The following is a 21,900-nucleotide window of genomic DNA, read 5'->3' as shown; positions in this document are numbered from 1 at the left end:
ACTGTATGCACTGATGTGTCTCTGTTTTTCAGGTGATGAGGCAGTCACTGAGTACACGTCCTCCTGCGCAGAGAGTATGTAACACTCCTCTTCATACACTTTTTTATGTAGAATGTTCAGCATACTCTGTTTTAATCTGAGAGAAAAGAAGACATTGTGGAACAGAAATTATCATTCTATGAAGCTTTCCCTACTAAAATCACTTTGGCACATCCGGTCCTAGCGGTGACCGGCCTCCTCCGTGGCCTCTTGCACCAGCACAGTGTAACTGTATTTTGCACACAGCAGCATACCTGCTACACAGCATGTCAGGCACATGTCTATACCTGCTGTCTGAGTGTAAAGAGATACACGAGTATTGCAGCATTCATGGGGGAGGCGCAGACTGCAGGGTATTTATGGTGGCGATACTGCGCCTCCCAAAAGGTACATGGAGCCTGAGAGCAAGTTCCCATTGAACTCCATTATGTTTTAAAATTTAGTTTTTTTATATATATAGTGGTTCTAATTCTGTTCTGCACTTTGGTCCTAGAGCTGCTTTAACAAACAATTCTTTGGTAAAACATGTCTGCTGATGGTGTGTGTGTCTTCTCTACAGGCGACAGCATCAACAAGCTGTGAAATCCAGCAGCCCTCATTTAAGGCAGAAGAATAACTTTGTCAAAGAAAGAAACATCTAGGTGTTTATTTTTTTCTTAGAACGTGTCTGTTTTTACTCCTTTTTAGCCATGTTTTACTGAGTTTTTTGGGGGATTTGTAGCTTTTGTTCTACTTCCTGTTCAGCTTGCGCTTGTCTTTCAGATAACGAGTGTAATAATCAGTCAGCATGAAACCCCACACCACAGCTCTGGGCCCCTTAACATTATATATATAATAACCTGCTGACTCCAAGCCAACACACGTACAGCCCAGACTCTGTGATAGTTGCTTTTTTTTTAATAGATTTGCCAAAATTCATTTCGTTCATACATGAAAGTGACGCATGAGACATACAGGGTACCAATAACACAGTGTGGTCCGAGTACTGATCGTGTGTGTTTGTGTGTGGGTGTGTGTGTGTGACACAGGATCTACTTTCTAGGAAAAACAAAAAACGTACAGTCTCATGAGTGCTAGGTGAGCTATGCTTTGTGTGTGTGCAAATGTGTGTTCAGTTGTACCAGTAAAAAAAGGTAGATTGATACATCACTACCATACAATTTGAAATGTAACTGACAATAAAATAAAATGATAAAAATAAGTAAAAATTGTACTTTTTTTTCATACAATACTGTTCATTTCATAGTAAGATCATCTTTTCATTCAGGCATCCTCTTTACAGTATATTTACGTTCTCTTTTTCCACATAGAGAATAACAGTGATGTAAATACAACCTACTATCCACAGACATGATTTAACAGCCTTGCCAGAGTTAAGTTGTTTGCACAAACTGGCTGTGCAGGGAAAGTAAGGGCAAAGGAGACAGAATATATTAAGGTCTTTTTCACTAGTCTTCTACTTAATTTTTTTTAGAAGTAAACATGTCACTATCTCAGGCACCACAACCATCAATTTACTCTACTGACACATGAAACTAAAACAGCAGTTCCACATGCTTTAGAAATCACAGCATAGCTTGTCCTCCGATCGAAACAAACTCTTCACATCTGATCAATACACATGTGGTGACCAACACGGTACAACAAAGACTGTCAGTTAAAGCTGAACATACAAGGTTCTTCTCTGTGTGCAGGTCACAGGTCACAGTGGGGATGACACTCAGCTTTCAGTCATAAGGCAGCAAATGAAGGCAAAGAAACAAGAGGGTGTAGCAGACCAACCAAACATCAGTCCAGATATAATCTGAGGGAAGAACACACAATCGAACCTTTTACTACCATATGTTTTAACGCGTCAACTTAAAAGGACAAATTTCACAAGTGGCAAGCAGTAAATACTACATTTCCCAAAATGCCACTCAATCAGAGCGTGCATTAGACTGGTCAATATCCCTTTTTTAAAACAAATAAACCTGATGACATCACTATAACATGTTTAGGCTCATTTCTCTTGCTCACACATTAGTAGTCGGCGTGACTGATTAACACTCTCCATATAGAGTGATCCATATAGGAGTATGCAATTAGGGTTTCTTAATCCCCACTGTGTCCTGGGGCTCTGTGCTCTCTGCCTGTGAGGCTGAGAACCCTCTTGCAAACCTGTCCTGCATTACAGCTCCAAAACAGAAATAAAATGCATTCACACAACTGCAGCCTCTCAGTGAGGCGGCGCTGGACTCAGAGACACCATAACAACACATGGTAAAAGGCACACTTCTGAATTGCATTGGTCTGTAGTGTGGATCCTGTGCGCACCGTGGCGCCCTCTGGTGATCGTTGCTTTAGGCTGGCAGTGGTGATGGCTGCGTCCCAGCTGTGTAGTTGCATCATCAAGTTAGCTAAAGGCTACTTGGCTATTAGGTCTATTAGGAGTTGGCAACATGACAGCTTAATACAGACACAGTGAAATATTCCTGGTTAAATGTGGCAGCTTTGGTAGGACCAGTATGCAGGATTTACCATGTTAGTCTAGACTGGAACTTCAATAGAGACAGCTAGATTAGCATAAAGACTGTAAATTAGTGTATTCTAATCCAAACTGCTAAGTTAAATTATCTGGCTTTTTGTTGTGCTAACCATGTAGTAACTAAAGAAGTGTGTAGCGACTGGGAGACGCCTAGCTTAACACAAGACTCAAAGAATAGCGAAAGGTTTGGTGTAGCAAGCTGCTTCCTCATTGAGTCTGCTAAGCTAACTGACTTCAGGTTTATGCTAAGTAGCTGCAATCTAAAGATTTAAGAGCCCAGAGATGGCTAGCTTAGCATAAAGCTGGTAAACTGGCACACAGGCTTTAGCTTTGTGCTAAGCTGCTAAAGGAGCAGTGGAAAAAAGTCACTGGTAGGATCATGAGACTACAATATGACAACAGGCTGCTTTTTTCCACTGCTCAGACTACACCACGGTAACCGTCTTTAGCTTTAGCTTCATGTGAAATGTTTTTCCATCTTGTTCATTTCAAGGATGATTTTACTTAAAGCCAAACAGAATACTGGACCTGGTCCTTTACAAACTGGTCAAACCGCTGTGAGACTGCAGAGTGAACTCCTGAGCATAGTGAGACAAACTCATCCAAACACCTCCAGTTACTTTGGTAAGCCCGTGAGAAGAACTCTGAATGGTGTGTGTCTGTGGAGGATGCAGTACTGTGCTGTGTTTCACTGTGACCGGACTCTCAGATCCTCTCCACCCTGCTCACTGACTGATTGCTAAAATCTACTATGAAACAAAGAAAACATTGGCATCATGTCATTTGGCAATTTTCTCTACAGTAAAAAAGAAAAGGAAACAAATAATACAAAAAGTGTGACAAACAGTAACTACAAGATCTCCATTTGGCAATATAGAAAGGCTTTGTAAAGTCTTTGACATTTGGTTTATGTACAGATGTGTGTCCTCCAAGGGATCCCTTTTTCAATCCGAACAGAATCACATAGAAAACGTGGAGGCTGAGACAGAAATGAAAACAAAAGTAACAAAGAAGGCGCTGTGTCTGTGGTGGACCTGTGGTGGACCTGTGGAGTCTGGGGCAGGGCAGTCCCCACCGCGGCTACCTGTCTACACTGTCAACACTGAGCGTGTGTCTCAGTTCATGAACTGTGTGTATCCCTCTGCTCCTGTGACGATCACATCCATCCAGATCCTCATAGCCTCTGCTGAGGGGGCCACCATGTAGTAGAGCCGATCGTGGGTCTTCACACAGAAGGTCAGGGAGGGGTTGGGGCTCTGAGGGGACAGAACCACAGCTACAGTCATGTTTTATCTCCACGTCACTGACATTTAAGTATTTAATACTTATCAATATACAAATTGAGACTACACTTGATTCGATTTCTAGAACCTGAATACTGATACTAACACAAACTGGTTTGGCTCATATCTCTGTCCTGGAGTCATGGCTCACCTCAGTTTCCTGTGGGAGTGGCCGTTGCATTAGCAACATCGCAGGACATTAGACTCACTTCACATTTACCACTATTTATATTCATGCTGTTAGGGTGTGTGTCTTTGTCCTGTTGGTTGTATTTTACTCTTTAAAACCTAGGCCTCAGGGGCTACACATGAAAAGGAGCTTTTTTAACTCGTGTATCGCTTGTCCTCCATAAATAAACCTCCCCTAACCTTTACCTTGATGCAGGTATGCATGTTACTTGAACAGTGTGTCCCACTACTTCAGTTTCATAACAGACCAAACATATGTTGCATATATTACCTTTTACATATGTTTTATTAAAGCATTTATTTTAACCCTGCTTAAAGACGATTGCACCTGGATTGACTGATTAGGTCACAGCACTGCATTATGTTGTGAGTGTGTGAACTCACCATAGGCTGTGTATCATTTAAACTTTTAATACACATCCCTCATATAACATAAAAAACCATGGATTAGAATAAAAGGCTTTTATTTCTATATATGATATAAAGAATTTTTAAATCGATAGAAGTCTTTGTTTTTAATAGTACAGGTGGTCACTGGTGAGAGAGAAATTGAAGGGATGTCTGAGTTTGTAGTAAAGAAGTAAAGGAACGTTTATAATATTTATCAGATAATATATGTCCCCAACACAACTCTGTGCTGCCGCTGTGTGAGAGGACCGAAGCATTACTCACCTATCAGCTGTTAATGTTCACATATGTCATTAAATGTGGGAATGGCTCCATTTAAAACAAAGGTGCTTTTAAAGTATAGTCACTTCAATTACATTTTTTTCTCATTCCTTTTGGAAGCAACCATCCTAGTCAAATGTGTTTCATCTTCACTTGTGAATCTGTCTGAGCAAACTTTCTCTCTGTGAGGTGACATTGGAAGTGACAAGTAAAATCAAAGTTCTGGAGCTGATCAGAGCCACACAGTGTGCTGCACTGCGACAGGCCATCACATGCACACACAGAAGATGAAGAGGCAGCAGCAGCTTTATGTTGCAGATAAAAAAAATGACAAAATGAGTACAGCTCAAGTCAAGCAGCCCCGAAGAAGAGAAATATGGCCGTAACCCACACCTACAGGGAAACACCACTTCCTCTGGAAATGAATCCATTTAAAGGAAAGACTTCATGGCAGATACACAAATATAAATGTTCTGTTAGAGTAGAGACTGTCACTGGTTTCTAGTTGGATCACTGGGACAGGCAGGGGGACAAACAGGATTAGCAATTCAAGTGGCACTCTGAGGATGTCAGGCTGCATGCACCATCAGCCTTATTGTCCATGACACACACACACACACACACACACACACTGGGCTCAGTTGGGTTAGACGGTTGAACACAGAGTGTGGATACATACACTGCTCAAATTCAAGTTGAAAAATCCCCTCTGTGACAGCAGCCAGCCAAAGCAAAGAGCACAAACAGGGAGAAATGAAGCAAAACAAAGAATGTGCAGGATGATGTGCAGGAACAGAGAAAGGAATGGAACAGACAGCGTACCTTTGTGGCACTGCGGAGGTGATCGTAATAGACCTCTTCTATAGCCTGGAAGTAGATCACCCCCTTCAGCTTGGTCTCATGTTTGTCTGTGGAAAGGAAGATAAGGTGGGCTTGGTCAAAGACTGAAACACTTTGACAGACTTTTCTTGGCCATAGGAGCTGAAGCGCCCCGCTTCCTGTCACCTAGAATAAGGAGCGGGAGGACACGGGACACACTCATTAACAACAGACAGAATCAAACTTTGATCAGGACCCGTTTTCTGTGTGTGATGATGGATGGAAAAAGACAAGCACAGCACTTTTGCTCTGTTTTTAAACCACTGCTGCTCTCATTGTATTTTCAGACTTGACTGCATTCTTACGCTACTCTGGTACATCATTGCAGTTTGTTTCATCAGCCACTGCAGAACTGCAGTAAGGAACCGGTGGGGAACTCAACACCCCTCTCTACCTCCAGGCACAAACACTCCACAAGCCAACTTAAGAGTAGTAGGTAGAAAGGCAGCGCTTCATTTCGAGGAATAACACTTTCCTTTTAATACGCAGCTATTATCTGCTAATGACCTCTTTAGCATTCAAATAGCCCTGCATTTGCATCTCATTTGACTGCATCTAAATAACCACAGCTCCGGCTGCGGCTCAGGTTGATTAACATGATTTAGCAGCACTCATGACTTCCGCTCGTCACCACTCGTTACTCATTGTTCAAGGTCAAGAGACAAGGGCAAGCGATGCATCTCAATCAGCCTCCTCAGAGAGCATGGCGCTGTGTGCATTTTAACTAACTGCCAGAGTACTCTCAGCACACCTCCTCACGCTGGCTCACTTTCAACAAGGTACGCTTTAAGCAGCTTTAAGCGGAACCTTCTGAGGACTTCAAAGGCCTGACAGCCGGCGAGTGTCCCAGAGCTCGCAGCACTACATCAAATTACACAAGCGTGCACCATACATACCACATGTAATCTGCTTGGGGTCTGCAGCACACATGTTCCTACTGTCAGTCATCCACAGCATAACATTCCTGCCACTTTACATGTTCATTGTGAAACTGCTTCACCACTCATATTTGCACTTCCCTTCTATAATGTTGTGAATGATGCAACGGGAAAATAACCCAAAGGTTTTCCAAACTATCAGTGCAAACACAGGAGGGCTGGCAAAACTAATCAGAGCGCTGCACAGTGGTGAAGTTTTTACTCTACAGCGTAAACAAACGTGGAACTTTTAATTACCTATCGCACCATTCAGATAACATGGAAATAACATCACTATAAACAGCCCAATAATTTGTTTGCACTTCGCTTTAAGTACATTCACGTGCATGACCTTCAACTACTGTTGTGAGCTGTATGTTTACATCGGTTGTGGATTGCAGTGTTTATATATGACATCACTTGTCTCCTCACACATGCCAATATCATCACTCAGACAGCTCTACAGCCAGGTTTAGTAAAACAAGTAGATTTGTTTGTGGCTCACTGCACCATTACCTGCTCAGCTAACGCTGCTACATGTACTGCAGACAGTGCTGACAACATGGCAGCTCAAACTATGTCATATACCTGTGCACCTAAATACCTCCACACTGAATATACACTGATGTTGATATATCAATAATAGGCCTGTGTCAGGCTCTACTGCTAACTGCCAAGAACAATGGCAAAGAAACAAGAAGGAGCCTAGGAGCAGTGGGTGTGAGTGTGTAAAACAAACACAAAGGCAACTTAAACAAATACATTTTTTTGCTTTAATGCTGTGCATGTCTTCCATGTGGGAGAAAAGGCATTAAGGCTAATTCAGCATAAAAAGGTAAAAACGTTAGCGAGCATGGCTGCATGAATAAATAACATGAAAAAGAAGAAGCAGTCAGTGACGCCACTGTTATCCCTCCTGCTAAATGGACCAGCAGCAGGCAGCTTTTATCTTACCAACATAGTAGGAGAAGGTCCTTTTGAGGCGGTCGAAGACGAACCAGCGTTTCTTCCATGACTTGATCTTGCCTCCCATTTTCACTAGGTAGCCCTTGCACATCTTCTCAGAGAGAATGACATGATAGCAGGTTTCTACGCTGTGGCCCGATGACTCCACGTGTGAGCGCAGGTCAAACTCCTCCTTTCTGATGGGCAGGTAGCGAGTCATGGGACGGGCCTAAAGCAAACATCACACACAAGCAGGGTACGTTTTTTCATTGGTTTTGGTAAGAAGATCGATCGATGTTACATATGATCAGATACTGACAGCAGCAGCTGCTCACTTCCTACTTTTCAACCACACAGGCTCAATTACTCTCATTATCTCAGTTTACTGACCTGAGAGAAGTTCTTGGCCCTCATCTTGACCTCCCTCTCCACTAGCTGCTGCCGATGGAAAGTTTCATCCTGCAGTCTTTTCTCTGCCTCCTCCCTCCTCCTCCTCTCCTCCTCTAGCATCTGACGGCGAGCCAGACTCTCTCGTTCCTGGAGAAGGGCGCGTTCATTAAATATTTTTTTGATCTCTGGAAGGGCTTTGCAAGGCACACATGTTCTTTTTTTCCCAGGCAGAACTCGGCTCCATGTTCATACATTTATGCACATTCTTCCCTGCTGGGAGCTGCTCACACACTTACACTGCTGGCCACTGTGAAGCTCCACCACAGAGGTCGATTCTTTAAACACACATCTTTTGGTTATTTAGACAAGTAATGACTGGCAACAAATACATACATGCACTCATACAGGGCAATCAAGAGGAGAAAAAAAAAACACTGATAACACCAGCTAGCTTTTTGAAGGTAAAAAAAAAATAGCTTAAGAGTAGAAAATGGATTGGTCTTCTTCTATATTTCAGACAGGGCATCTTCATTGAGGCACAAAAACAAATGAATGCTAATAAAAATGAAAAACCTTTATTTTTGGAATCCATGTTTTAATCAAAGTTATCGACAAACAGCAAGAACTCTCATCAGTCAGCACAGTATGGATTCAGATAATCTACTCCTCCCTGTAACACCCTCTTTTGAAGTCATGTCTTACCCGCGATTCAATAAGTCTGGCTTTCTCCAGCTGCGCCTCCTTCAGCATTTTCTCCATCTCCTCGATCTTCAGTGTGTCCACTCCTCCAACACTGAAATCCAAAACAACACTTACTTATCCTCCTCATTTCACAGCTCCAACCTTACACAGCTTTTCAATCAGCTTCAAAGCAGTCGTTCTTTCTTTGTTTGGAAGTTAACACTACAAACTTGGCTTCAGTGCAGTGTCCATACAACTTTACTATTAGTTTTACTATTATTGTAAGCCGCTCCTAAAAACTACCATCTCTACGATACAGCAAAAGGACTTTGTCCCAGCTGTGCCGTTGCCACTTTATAATGTTGTCTTCACGTAGTATGTGCTCGCTCAGCAGTTCAGTCGTGTGCATTTTCCCATGGAGGATTGTGGGTAGGAAAAGTAGAAAATATGTACTAATGTACTAATTGGTTTTGACACATACTAAACAGCTTAAAGCACAGATATTGGAAGTGTGTGTATTATAGAAGCAATAAAGCAATTATTAGTGAATGAAACAACAAACGAGTCAGCATAACTTCATTCTTTAGCAGAAATCTCCTGTTTCTGCTTCCATTCTGCATATCCACTATGGTTATTAAGACATTTGGAATGTCACTTCAGAGAGCTGTGAAGTGTGTTTGAACACTGAGTACTGCCGATAGCATGCTGCATTGATGCAGCACACAGCTAGGACATGCTCACAGACAGGCTCCAAATAGCGCTACACAGTGTTTCCCACAGACCAGCTAGCAATTTGTGGCGGCACCTTGGCGCCGGTGCAGGATAAAGTGTTACAGTGTCGTGATGGTCAGTGGAGTTGGTCATCGGGGTTTATGCAGTGTGTGCAGGAAGTGGGATTCAAACACGCACTAAAGCTGCTATAGGTTTAATATGCACCTGTATGCTCATCTAAAGACAATTTAAAAAAAAATTATTCAGTTCAATTTTAATTCTCTATGTTCTGACTGACAATTTTTACCAGAACCCTGCCTGGACCTCCCCCCACCCCAACTCCATACATTACAGGGCAGGCCAGTAGAATAAGTTTGCTCATACAAAAGCCTGGACTTTATACTGGAGGAAGAAGTGTCTTTTAAATTTAATGTTTCATGAATTACTCACCAAACTGAAATTAAAGTTTTTTCCTTCAATTTGTGTCTATTTGTTATTCCAGGAATGGACTGCAGAAAGAGCTGAAGCTGGGAGTTTTTATTTCACAATATAAACTGACCTCAGTCAATACGTCAACCTGTTCTTGTATTGTATTGTAAAAATGATGAAACAGCTTTTTGTATTATTATTCTTAAATGGGCACATACTATATTTCTCAACCTAAAATCTCCTAATTGTTTGCTGCGTTACTAACTTTGCGAATCAGCTGTCAGTATGTGTGCATGCATGTGTGTGTAAACGAGAATGAGAAGGAGAGAGAGTTGAGTAGAGTAAAATGAACGGAACGATTTTAAAATCGCGTTGGGGAAAAAAAAAAACTAAAACAAAGACGAGTCAATTTGTGGCGGTGGGTGTTGGTTGTGTGGCGGCCCCCACGCATTGGTCTATGCATGGGAAAAACTGGGCTACATGTGGATAAAGACTTTAACTGAAGGGAGTTAGCTGTGTGTATGTGTGTGAGTGCACAAGGAATATCTTATTTTACTATTTTATACAGCATCATTCAAACAAAAAGAATCCAACTTTTATGGTGTATTTGTTAACCTGATGTTTGCATGCCCCAACTAGAAAATGTTGTGATATTATCAAATATATATGACATATGGTCTAAATGGTGCTAATTGTTTGAACCCCTCCCTCATTAAAGCGTGCTGACCGTACCTGGACATGTTATCGGGCGAGCAGGCGGAGTTATTTCCGGTGGACACGCTGGTGTCCATGCTGTCTGAGCTCTCCAGGCTCAGCGTGTCGTATGGTTGCTCTCCAGCAGACGGGGGCTGATGGTGCAGGATGGAGTGGTGAACCAGAAGTGGAGGCCCTAAAGAGCTGTGGCTCAGGGAGGGGCTGTAGGCCATGTTGGGGGAGTAGGAGGGAGACGAGCAGGATGAAGTCATGAGGTGGTGCTGTGAGCCATGGAGTGCCTCCCACTGGCACTGAGCCTCAGCAGCTGCCCTCTGTTTGAGCTCGGCCAGGCGACGGCGCTGCTCTTCGATCACCTGCTGACCTGGAGGGAGAAGGGGATGTCTGATCAGTGGATATGTTCTAATTTGGAACTGAGTTGGAAGGTGAAATAATAACTAATGGCACACTGAAAGCAACACAAAAAACAAGACAGCAGGTCTGTGTGCTTGCTATAGAAACCAACAGGGCAGCTGCAAAGCTGTTCAACCCAGGCATCCTACTGATGTAAACCATCACCAGCACCAGCCCACAAACTACCAGACCATAATCATGCACCACACATACAAGTATGTGCTCTCAATAATTCAAGCTTGAGGAAAATGATAAAAACCTGTTAAGTCCACAAACTTGCAGCAAAAGTTAAGTATCTATCCAACTCCTCACATTTCATAATGGGCAGATATATCTGGAAAGAGCTGAGCTCCAAAACAGGAGCTCACCCAACTCTAAGCATGCAAGATTTATTCTCCAGCAGCAGGAAGGTTCATAGAAGATTGATGGAAGAAGAAAGAGAGTTCAATGTTACAGACAAAGAAAAGATGAAAAGAAATCTTTATTAACGACACACCAGAGAGGAAGAGAAGAGTGGAGAGAGGAGCGTTAGGTGAAGGCAGGCTCTGAAATCAGCAGCCAAGTGTCAAGTTCTGGTAAATGTTACCTTTGATGGATAAATCAACACAAGTAGCCTGTCAGACTGGGTTAACTTTTGGAAAAGGCAGGATTTTTTTCTTGGTACACGGAGTCTTTGGTCTTTAGCAAAGCTGAAGGTTTCAGGCAGACTGCTGATTGGCTGCTTGATTGGATGGATCTCTGTGCAAAGTGAGGGGTATAAATTTGCTTTTATTTTGTCTGTATTGTTAACTACCTTAGTTTGTCTTATTAATGGCTGCAACTCTGCAAGGGAATTCAATAAATGTGTTGTCATTAGAGCCATTATTATGGCCAACAGCTGATTTCAAACCCTGCCTGCGATTTATAGAGACAGATAAACAAAAGTAGATGAATGCTGCTGAACAGAGGGAAGAAATCACTCCTCCTGGACTCAATCTACCTGCTGAGCTTTCTTCTCTGGTGTTGTGTCTGGAGGTCTGGGGCTCTGTGGTGTAGCAGTGCAGGAAAAGACAGTCACAGACTGAGACAGGAAGACATGAGGAAAAACCTCAATGGCAGATGCGGACAAATGTGGCCCGGCTCCAATTACCGACCCAATACCCCGTGGGCCACAAGCTGCACTATAACACCAGACTGCTTTCCTCTGATCCGTTTAGTTACACAGCAAGGGAGCGGCGGAAGCACTGCTCTCTAAGAGGCCACACACACACACCAAGCCAACGCTATCTCTCTCTCCACTGACCACAATCAATTAAAGGCAAAAAAGCCACAAGATAGAAAAGATAGAAAGAATAAAAGCCTGAGTATTTATCCAGGACATTCCCAGGGAAACAATGATTAATGAACAGTAACATTCAGAGCTTAATTTGTTTCATGTATTTACAACATGTACCATTAAAGGGGTAAACACTGTAGGACCTCTGTGTAGTGTTGTTACCGTGTCATCCTGTGATACTGAGCATACCTTCATGAATTTCAGTGTTGGTATTTGGTATTACATCTCTAGGGCAGATTGTGCCAGTTACCTTTCTGCTGCAGTGCAAGCTGTCTCTTGGTCTCGATGTCCTGCAGGGTTGCAGCCAGGTTCCTGGGCAGACTTCCAGTGCTGTTGGCCACCAGCAGGGGGCTCTGCAGAGTCAGACAAACCAGACTTAATTAAATGCCAAAAATAAATACATTTTGAGGATAGATGTTGGCAGCAGAAGGAGCAACCAGTCCACCTTTGAGCCTGTGTTGCGTCCCAGTGTGGCGGCTCCATGTTGTAGAGGGGATGCAGAGCCTGATTTGGGCTGATGAAGAGACAGGCCTGGATCACTGTCTAGTTTGGAGCGGAATACCTGTGGGGGGGAACACATGGGATAAGATCAATGTCAGGAAGAGAAGATAATACATGTCAAAACAAAGCCAGGTGATGGCATATGGAATGTTTTAGAACAACAACTAAGATCCAGCATGAATAGGTTGTAAGAAAACAATGGTTAAAAACTGTGGATTCTACTAAACAGATGTTAAAATAAAAACTTAAGGTTCAAACAGTAGTTTATTTAAGTATCAAAGAGCAACACACACATGCACACACACCTGGAATGGCAGCCTTAGTCCCCTTTCTTTGATCAGCTCATTTAAGTTCATGCTGCATTCATGTACTTTAAGACCATCAGTGTAGAGCGATTTAACGTTCAAAGTAATGACTTGAAAGTGTTCAGACATTCAAACTTATTTAAGCGCTGATTGAAGTTTTCTGTGGTCTTCTGCTGCAGGCAAATACTCTCAGCTTTACTCCAAACTCCACACAAGCTGACTTCATGTTTTACACTCAAACAGCACTTCGTTCTTACTCAAAGTGAGAGGACCTCTTTATAATTCAAGTTTTTAGATTTCTCATCTTTTTAGCCAAGACATTGCCAACTTTTTCAAATTTTTCACTTGGCAGCAGAAAGAACAATAGCTATTTTAATTATTTTTGAGATGTGCCTATAGTTTGGAAAGGTATATATCATGTTTACAGTATACAGTAACAGTATTGTGAAGTTGTCTCGACAAAATCCACAAAAAAGAGCAGGCCCCAGATGCTTCTACACTTCATCCAATAAATCAAACCACACATCTTAAAGTTAATTTAAAAAATTGAAAAATGATACATCTGAGTTTATTCTTCTGTGAAGTACTTCAAATACTTCACAATGAATTTACAATGAAATGCAGAACAATAAAGAGTGAAAAGGTGAAAGTTTGAATACTTTCTGAATCCACACAGATCCTTCTCTTCTTTTAAAAAAGGTTAACAGCAGGATGGAGGCTGGCACAGAAATAGCAGAGACATGAGTGAGGAAACAAGAGAAAGAGAAAAGAAGACCTTCTACCTGCAGCACTGGCCTGCGGCCCGACAGTGACTTGGCTGGCAGAGGGGGAGGGGAAGAGAGCTGGCTGCAGCCAGCCATCAGCTCCTGGTACCACTGCTCTAAATCTAGCTTGGGGAGGTGAGGCCTATTGCCCTCAGACTGGTGCTGGAGAGCACAGAGAAGAAGAGGAAATGAAAAGAGAAGCAGAAGACAAAGAGAACTTTAGAAAGCATTCAGTAGAAACAGGAGAGAAATCTTTGTTTTGCACCCTCAAAAGCTGTAATAAATTATATTTATACTGTGAAAATTATTCAACACCTTATTGTTGCTGAATTGTGCTTCATACCCTCCAGCTGCTATACCCCTATTTTACATTTCTGTGGTATAATTCCATGTTGATGCTGGATGACCCAGTTTCCCACAAAGCAAGTTTCTCTTATCTTATGTCTTATTAAATGTATCTGCTGTTAAGATGCCAAAATTAAAGGCACAGATATTACATTTCCCAGAGGTGCTCACATCAGTGCTGAAGTATCACAACACAGTGTCTGCAAAACCCATTAAAGACAGCTGACGACAACATGCTGTTTACATGATACTGCTGTGACCATCACATGCAGCTAGTACCACTGGTAAACACGACTGTTCCACAACGTTCTCTTCTCCCGGTGAGGAGATGAAAATAATTCACTCAGATCACTGCTGGCATAAGCTCATGATAACTGGGTAAAAATGCATTACACAGTATATTAAATGTGATCGACTACAGTAATAAAATTGCTGTCTTTGGAAGAGCTGTGACTCCAGGCAGAAAAGGAAAGGAAGAAAGGTCGACTCCACATCGTTAAGTTTGTATGAGTAAAGGAACAGGACATGGAGGACAGAGCAAGGGACATGGAGACTCTAAGAAAAAAGGAAGAGAGCGGACTCATTTAAGATAAACCCCAAACCAAAATTGAGTTGCTGGGATAAACAACAAATAGACATTGTTTAATTGTGTGATGTAATACGCAATGATGACAAAACATTCTGCACCTGTCTGTTGCTGCAAAATGTGAGCGAGCAGCCTGTGGGGAGGACTATAATTCCAAAGAGTGTACTGAATCAAGCAACATTAAAATCCAATTCTTTCAATGTTTACTTGAAGTAAACAGTAGGCACAGTAAATACAAATGTTTTAAAAATAAATGTGTAGATGTCGAACTTGTATGTTGTACATGTATGAGACACTGATACTCTACATGCACCCTTCATTGTTACTGTGGTTCTCGGCAGGTTCTGATCTATTACCTAATGACCTCAAACACAGGACATCTGCAGGGAAAGAAGGAAAGGACAGCACACACCTCCACAGAGAGAGAGAGGGAGGAGCCATGAGGAGAGGGGAGGCAGGAGAAGGCAGAGTCTGCAGCTCCAGGCCGCAGGGGTTGCCGAAGCGGGGAGGTAGGGGACGACTCCACCTTTGGCATCCCATACATCTGATTTAACTGGCCCACTGTCACATATTCCTTCACAGAGGCAACACACACAGAGGAGGAGAAGGGAGAGGAAAGGAGATGATAAAGGGAGACAACAAGCAGCAGAAGGGAACAGGTTAAGTGCACTAAGGACTGTAAGACACCGAGGACTAAAACACAAAACACACACATTCAACATCAGACCTATACTGAACCAATATAACCTCACTGCCATGTTAACATTTCATTTCTTATTTTTTAATAATAATATTCAAATATTTCCTTTTGACTAAGGTAAATTACCCTACATGTTAAATTTAGGCACTGAAGCAGCTGAAATGTGTGTTTTTCTACTCAAACAAAAAAAGAAAACTAAAGACATTAGCAGTAAATCAAAATATTTCAGAACAAAATATTTCAGAACAGGTGCCTACATGTGTCCTACATCAGTAACAATCCATTTCTGTGTTGGTTTTATCTGGCTTCTGTGTACCTTTTGGAGCATTTGCAGTGTGAGCATCATTCAATAAACCTGCTGTACTGCTGGTATGACTGGTTGTATACTAGTATCTTCAGAGCCTACTGTAAATCACCACTGCCTCACAGCTACAGAGGAGCTGCTCACACACACCAGCAGTTCATGTATCAGTAAGCAGAGCAGGAGCACAGACAGTTTGATTAACAGCAGACCAGCAGAGGGAGCAACATGACATGGAAATGGAGATGGAGACAGACAGGAAGTGATGGTACCTCACAGTTGCCAGCTAACGCAGCATCTATGGCAAACGAGCAGCCGTGCGACCTGGGCTTGCTGCTTTCAAGGTGGCCACTGCTGCCGTACATCTTATAGACATCAGACAGCTTCATGTACTCCTGAGCGCCAGCCAGCAGCACAATGATAGACAGGATGAGAAGTCATGAGAACAAAGTCGTACCCCTCCAGTATACACAGACACAAACACAGAGCCAGGCCACAACGCCCTTCAACGTTTTAGTGTTGACACCTCTTTGCAAGCCAACAACCAGACCCACAGTTGACCTGGTTGTTCTTTCACCCAAAGGTGTGCATGTTAAACAGAAACACACTTGCCAACAAACATACTAGCACAATAAGGTCACAAACAGGTACTTGGCTGGGTTTCACAGCAACCACTGATGAAGGAATAAATCAGTTCAAACTGAAGCCTTGGTTGCGAATCGACTTTTTCATCTGTGAAATGTACCAGCACAGGACATCACAGGTGTGATTAGAGCCACAGTGTGACCAGGACACTGACACAGTGACAGGTGAGTCACACAACACAGCAGGGGGGAAGCTGCAGGCATCATGCAGGGATTATTAGTATGGTTACCTCTGTAGGGCTGCTGGGGTACAACTGACAGAGAGGGGGAGGGTGTAAGTAGGAAGGAGAGGCTCGACAGAGGGAATGCTGAGGGGAGTGGACATCCTCCAACAACAGGTCAGCCTCGCTGATATGGAGCGCTTCCTGTTTCGACAGTCCAGGGATAAGTGCTTTTAATGCCTACAGAAAACTAATTGGACACTAGTAAAAGTTCTGCTTTTCACAAATTAAATAATCAAAAATGACACTCTCTGCTCAGCTTCATGTCTGGGTTTACCACCAGTTCAGCTGTGACTGTTCAGCTCTCCTAACTCTACATTAGCTCTAGGCCTACGTTGTCGGGGGGCACAAACATGATCCACTGAGCAGTTTCCCTCTCACCCTCTAACCTCTCCTTTTCTCTCCTTAGTCTGGCTCACACTGGTCTCAAGACCTGGATGATGACCTGCAGTCCGGCCCGTGAAGTCTCTCTTGCTCTACGTTGTCGGGTGGCACAAACACGATCCTCTGAGCACCCTCTGACCTCTCCTCCACTCTCCTTAGTCTGGATCATACTGGGTAATATTGTCTCATAATCTGTGTTCACTGTCTTCCTCGTAGTTCTGTGCCTCGCTCTCTCTCTTGCTCTTTGCAGGTTTCAAGACCTGCATGCTGACCTGCAGTCCGGCCCCTGATCTCTCCTGTGCTCATCGACTTCACCAGCCCCTGCTGCTCATCCTTGCTACCAAATTACTATTCCTACTTATGGACTAACGATATATATAGATATCTATTATAATATAATCACTTTCATCTTGCTGCATGTTTGCTCTGTACTGTATCATGTTTGTATCATGTTTGCTCCTCTCTCTCTCTCTCTCTCTCTCTCTCTCTCCTTCATCCTCTCTCTCCTCTCTCTCTCTCCTTCATCCTCTCTCTCCTCTCTCTCTCTCTCCTTCATCCTCTCTCTCTCTCTCTCTCTCTCTCTCCATCCTCTCTGACTAGCAGCAGGACTGGTTCCCCCTTAAGTTGACGGGTCCTGCTCAAGGTTTCTTCCTCTTAAAGGGAGTTTTTCCTTGCCACAGTGCTCTTAGGGGGGTTCCTGTGAAGCGCTTTGAGACAATGTCTGATTGTAATATGCGCTATATAAATAAAACTGAATTGAATTGAATTGAATTAAAAACACTTATCAATTACATTTCCTGCCAGAAACCCAAACAATTAGTCTGCACACCAACAAATCACTGCAAGCTGAAAGAGTCAATACGCTAGGAAATCAGCAGTGCGTCATCAAAGCACCCTTGTGTTTCCAGACCAGGAGCGGAGTGAGATGAGTGGTAAATAAGTGTGCATGTATATGGACCAGCAGGTTTGGGTATTCTCTCACCTCCCGCATGGCACTGGAAGACTTAGGGAAGCTCTTTCCTCCACTCAGGCTGTAGTATCGCTTCTCCAGGACCGACAGCCTCTCCTTCTCCTGGAATAGTGAAACATATACATCCATTCAGCCTTCCAAATCTAGAACCAACTTTCAGCACTCATATGTCCCACATCCATTGCTGTGTTGGTTATAACTGATTTCAGCGTACCTTTTGGAGCATTTGTATTGTGAGCGTCCTTTCTTTGGCCAGCCGCTCACATTCCTGAGACGACTGAAGGCTGAGCTGGCTTGCCTGGTTTTCCAGTGCAGACACCTTCTCCTACAAACAACAGCACAGAAAAAGCTGTGACAACAGATGAGCATTGGGAGGCTTTCTACATATTGTGTGGATGGAGACACTGTGAAGAGTTACATTAACTGTGTTTTTATCTTATCTTCTTTGATCTGCTTTGTGTGTATGTACATTTTCTTCTTCTGTTGTTGCTGCCATGTGCGTGTATGTGTATATAAGAGTTTTTTTGCTTGTGTTATTTGTATTTATTGTTTTTTGGTATGCTGCTGCAACAACTTAATTTCCCCACAGGGATTAATGAAGTTTCTTTCTATCCATCTATCTATCTATGAGACTTCCTCCTTGTTTACAAAGAGTAGAAGCTTATTTGGCCCATATGGGAGTATTATATTATATTTTTAGAAGTCTGGGGCTCTGAATTGCTTACACAACAATGCTGCATGTTATTCCCTTAGTCTAACAAAGAGTGCTACATGCACAGTATACTGATGTGTCACTAGTTAGCTAGCTACCTTGTTAGGCGACTGCTATGTGTTACATACAATGCAGTATGGGAAGCAATAAAATCGACACAGCTCAACCTATGTGAAACTTGTCACCACAAGCATTGCACTTATGTTTGGTAAAAAATATCTTTTGATATTATATACACTTATATCAATATGTTTGTAATTGTAAGGACAATATCAGCAGATGGTATCCACAGACCGATACATGTTTAAAAGTTAAGTTAACATTTAGTAAACTATCTTTCAATTGTATGTTTATTTGTGTAAAAACACAATAAAATCCAATGATTGTAGTGGGTCTTATTATGAAGTAAACGCAACACAAACAATTTTATCACAGTCACAGCAAATGTATATTTAGCAAAAATAATGTAAAAAAAAAGCGCAGCAGTGTTGTCTCTCTCTCTCTCTCTCACACGTCATGTTCATAAACTTTATCAAACGTCTCCAAAATATATTGTACTACTGAAAACTGAAGATTCAACCACTTTATTGACGGTATTAAAAAGGATACCGTCGCTACCTGTGTGCCCCGCTGGTATGCCTTAATATCTTAATACCGCCCAACAGAAGAGTCTTTCTTCTGGTAACCCCTCAAACAAATAGTACTTGTTCAGTCTTCTTCTAATTGTGCTGTCACATTCACCTTGAGTATGCTCAGTGAGGTCTGTAGGCTCTGACACGTAGCTCCTGGGTTTTTTGCACTTCTCTGATTATTGCATGGTCTGATCCTGGGGTGAACTTCACAAGTGTGGGAAGTTCACAAGTGATTTCTTGTGAGTATTCACTGGTTATTCAAGTGCTGATGATCCAGCTAATGGCATCTGCTGACGGTCAGTTCATCAAGGACTAATCATCAACAGCACCTTCATGTTTGGTTTGGTTTTTTTCCTTAATGTTTGTTATAATAATGGCACTGTGAAAAGAGCCTAAGACAAAAACCTACTACAGAGCGGAGTACTAACTTCTGGACATGGTGCTGCCTGAGGGGCTGCGAGGTGTTTCCTTACCTTCCTCTTGGCCACACTGTTGTGGTACTCCGCTCTCTCCTGGAGCAGCTGCTGGCTGATGGTTTCTCTTTCCTCCTCTAGGCTGCTTTCTCTCTCCAGCTGCTGAAATTCCAGGTCCTCAAACTTCTTAGTTCCTGCCTCCAGTGCCTCTCCATCCTGGTGGAGCCCAACACAACATTAAGGGATGCGTCACAACATCAACTGTAAATCAGTTCAAAGCTATCCAGACTACAGACGACCTTAACTTTAATACTTTTAAATTTTCCATGGCTAACACTCCTTTCAGGGACAACTAAAAGCAGGCCGTGCCCAGTCAAGCAGACAGCCATAAGTAGCATGCTTCTACTGCAGCACAGCTACATGTCTGAAAATCAGAAGTACAGTCATACAGAAAGAGAAAGGGATGGATGGTCTTCTACATTAAAAGTACCTGTTTTTCCATGAGGACTTGCATCCTCTACTACTAGTCTACAATTTATTAAGTTATTAAGTCACCTGAAAACACAGAATTCAATGTAAAGTTTGTTCTGTAACTAGTATTTCAGAGGTTTTTCTCAGACAGCCCCACCTGCTGTTTCTGCTCTTAGTTCCTAATATGTAACAGCAGGAGGAGTCTGAAAGCTCTTCAGACTTAAAAGCACTTGCAAAAAAAAAAAACTGTCTGAATCAGAACAGTTTTTTTTGTGGCGGTCAAAACTAACAACAAAGAACTCTAAATGTCAAATTCAGAAAAAACCATACATCTTTGAAGGAAGTTCAGTTATTTCTTTACACTTTCTCCTCTGACACCTAAGCCTGAAGTGAAGTCGTGTCCTTATCACTGAGCCTTCCTACCAGTCCATCTTAAAGTTACAAATCTAAATGTTAAACCTGCTGTGCTCTAAATGTGAGCCACACACATCCAACAAAAGGCTCTCTGATAGGATATTTCAACAGGTCCTGCTGGTAAAAAAACTTTTTTGTTTACCTTCCTGAAAAGTGGTAATACAATACTCTAGGACAAACAACACTCATTTGAGCGATCACAGGATGAAAAGCAGGAGAAGAGAGAAGAATGGATCTAGTCAGGGCCTAGGTTAATTGATTAGTGAGCAGTTATACAAATTATATAAGCCATGACAAATCACAGAAGAGATGCAAAACAGCTTCACACATGCAGTGCAGTGGGGCTTTTTTCACATGACCCACATTTGACCAGAGTATATCAGTAACAGCTGCAGTGACCAGGGGCCATTTGTGTGGCCCTGTGTGGACATGAGGGCTCCAGTAGCACATAGGTGTGATGTGGAGGAGGAAAAATTCCTGAGCTTGTGGTAACAGCACGTCTGTGAGGAAGACTTAGAGGACTTCTAATAATTACCCTGAGCCCATGTGTGCATCTGTAAACTGCATGTAGTGGGTCTCCGCTCAAGGGCTAAAGGTTCCAGTAACACTATGTGTATGGTATGTGCTCAGTGCTGGCACATGCTGTGCTGCCCTACCATTCCTACCATACCAGCCTACAGCAAACAGTAATACCTGGCTGGTAATACCTTTAAACTAATGCAGAGTTACTGCAGTTTCTCTTATTAAACTGTACTAATGGAAGGCCTTGAATTCACTTCAAGTTTAACATCTGCTCTGTCTGGTGGATATCTATAGGTGCTTCTGCTTGACTGACGACCCACCCTTTTGAGCTGTTCCTGCAACTGTTCACGCAGGGACTCGGGACAGTTATGAAGCTGGTTCTTCAGCTCAGCGTAGCCCTCCTGGAGGCTCTGCAGGGCCCGGCGCTCGGCCTCAACATTTGCCCTCTCCTAGAAAGACACAACACACACCCACACACAGGATGGATGGACGGTAGGAGAGAAAGACAGAGAGAAAGAAACACACTGCTCAAAATACACGCCATGCAAATACAAAGCTGTGTTAGCAACAGACATTTACAGCTGGGCAGAGGTCCGAGTTGCTACAGCTGGTAGTTATAGGTACATTAATGGATCATTATACTTGACACATTTGTGTCTTCATTATCTCCAGTTTTAATGGACTTTGATTGCATACCTTGGACTTGCTAAAGTAAAGCAAACATTTTGTAAGTATTGTGAATAAATTTATAAATTTTTATGGATTTGTCTCTCACTGTTCAAATACACCTACCATTGAAATTATTGACTGATCATTTCATTGTTAGTGGCAAACTCAGCAGGGGTTCAAATCAATTTTTCCCTAACTGTAACTGACTGAATGAATGACAGCGTTACACATTGTTAAAAATCATCAAAGGGACACTTGAAGATACCAA

General features: G+C 42.6%; 2 protein-coding genes across 15 annotated transcripts in view; one reads left to right on the top strand and one right to left on the bottom strand.

Annotated features, from left to right (window-relative positions):
* The window catches only part of LOC114445030 (alpha-2-macroglobulin-like protein 1), a 30,948-nt gene extending 29,708 nt beyond the window's left edge, over window positions 1–1,240 (top strand). For both annotated transcript variants that reach the window (XM_028419973.1, XM_028419972.1), the window contains exons 35-36: window positions 33–74; window positions 599–1,240. In XM_028419973.1, the coding sequence (XP_028275774.1) occupies window positions 33–74; window positions 599–621 (65 nt within the window). In that variant the 3' untranslated portion in view covers window positions 622–1,240. The remainder of the gene's footprint in view (window positions 1–32; window positions 75–598) is intronic.
* Window positions 946–21,900, bottom strand: part of phldb1b (pleckstrin homology-like domain, family B, member 1b) — an 86,233-nt gene continuing 65,278 nt past the window's right edge. For 3 of the 13 annotated variants that reach the window (XM_028419961.1, XM_028419960.1, XM_028419970.1), the window contains 16 exons: window positions 21,284–21,412; window positions 19,617–19,772; window positions 18,014–18,124; window positions 17,812–17,901; window positions 16,455–16,589; window positions 15,853–15,975; window positions 14,992–15,153; window positions 13,667–13,810; window positions 12,524–12,640; window positions 12,329–12,431; window positions 10,392–10,734; window positions 8,541–8,631; window positions 7,839–7,985; window positions 7,458–7,677; window positions 5,530–5,615; window positions 3,682–3,822 (listed from right to left, as the gene is read on the bottom strand). In XM_028419961.1, the coding sequence (XP_028275762.1) occupies window positions 3,682–3,822; window positions 5,530–5,615; window positions 7,458–7,677; window positions 7,839–7,985; window positions 8,541–8,631; window positions 10,392–10,734; window positions 12,329–12,431; window positions 12,524–12,640; window positions 13,667–13,810; window positions 14,992–15,153; window positions 15,853–15,975; window positions 16,455–16,589; window positions 17,812–17,901; window positions 18,014–18,124; window positions 19,617–19,772; window positions 21,284–21,412 (2,298 nt within the window). Of the gene's footprint in view, window positions 3,823–5,529; window positions 5,616–7,457; window positions 7,678–7,838; window positions 7,986–8,540; window positions 8,632–10,391; window positions 10,735–12,328; window positions 12,432–12,523; window positions 12,641–13,666; window positions 13,811–14,991; window positions 15,154–15,852; window positions 15,976–16,454; window positions 16,590–17,811; window positions 17,902–18,013; window positions 18,125–19,616; window positions 19,773–21,283; window positions 21,413–21,900 lie in introns of all 13 variants that reach the window. The other 10 variants (XM_028419963.1, XM_028419966.1, XM_028419958.1 and 7 more) reach the window with 9 other exon arrangements.

This window comes from Parambassis ranga, chromosome 13, assembly GCF_900634625.1.
Source record: "Parambassis ranga chromosome 13, fParRan2.1, whole genome shotgun sequence".
Lineage (NCBI taxonomy): Eukaryota > Metazoa > Chordata > Actinopteri > Ambassidae > Parambassis > Parambassis ranga.
Note: the sequence above shows the minus strand (reverse complement) of the source record. Positions and strands in the feature narration are given on the sequence as shown.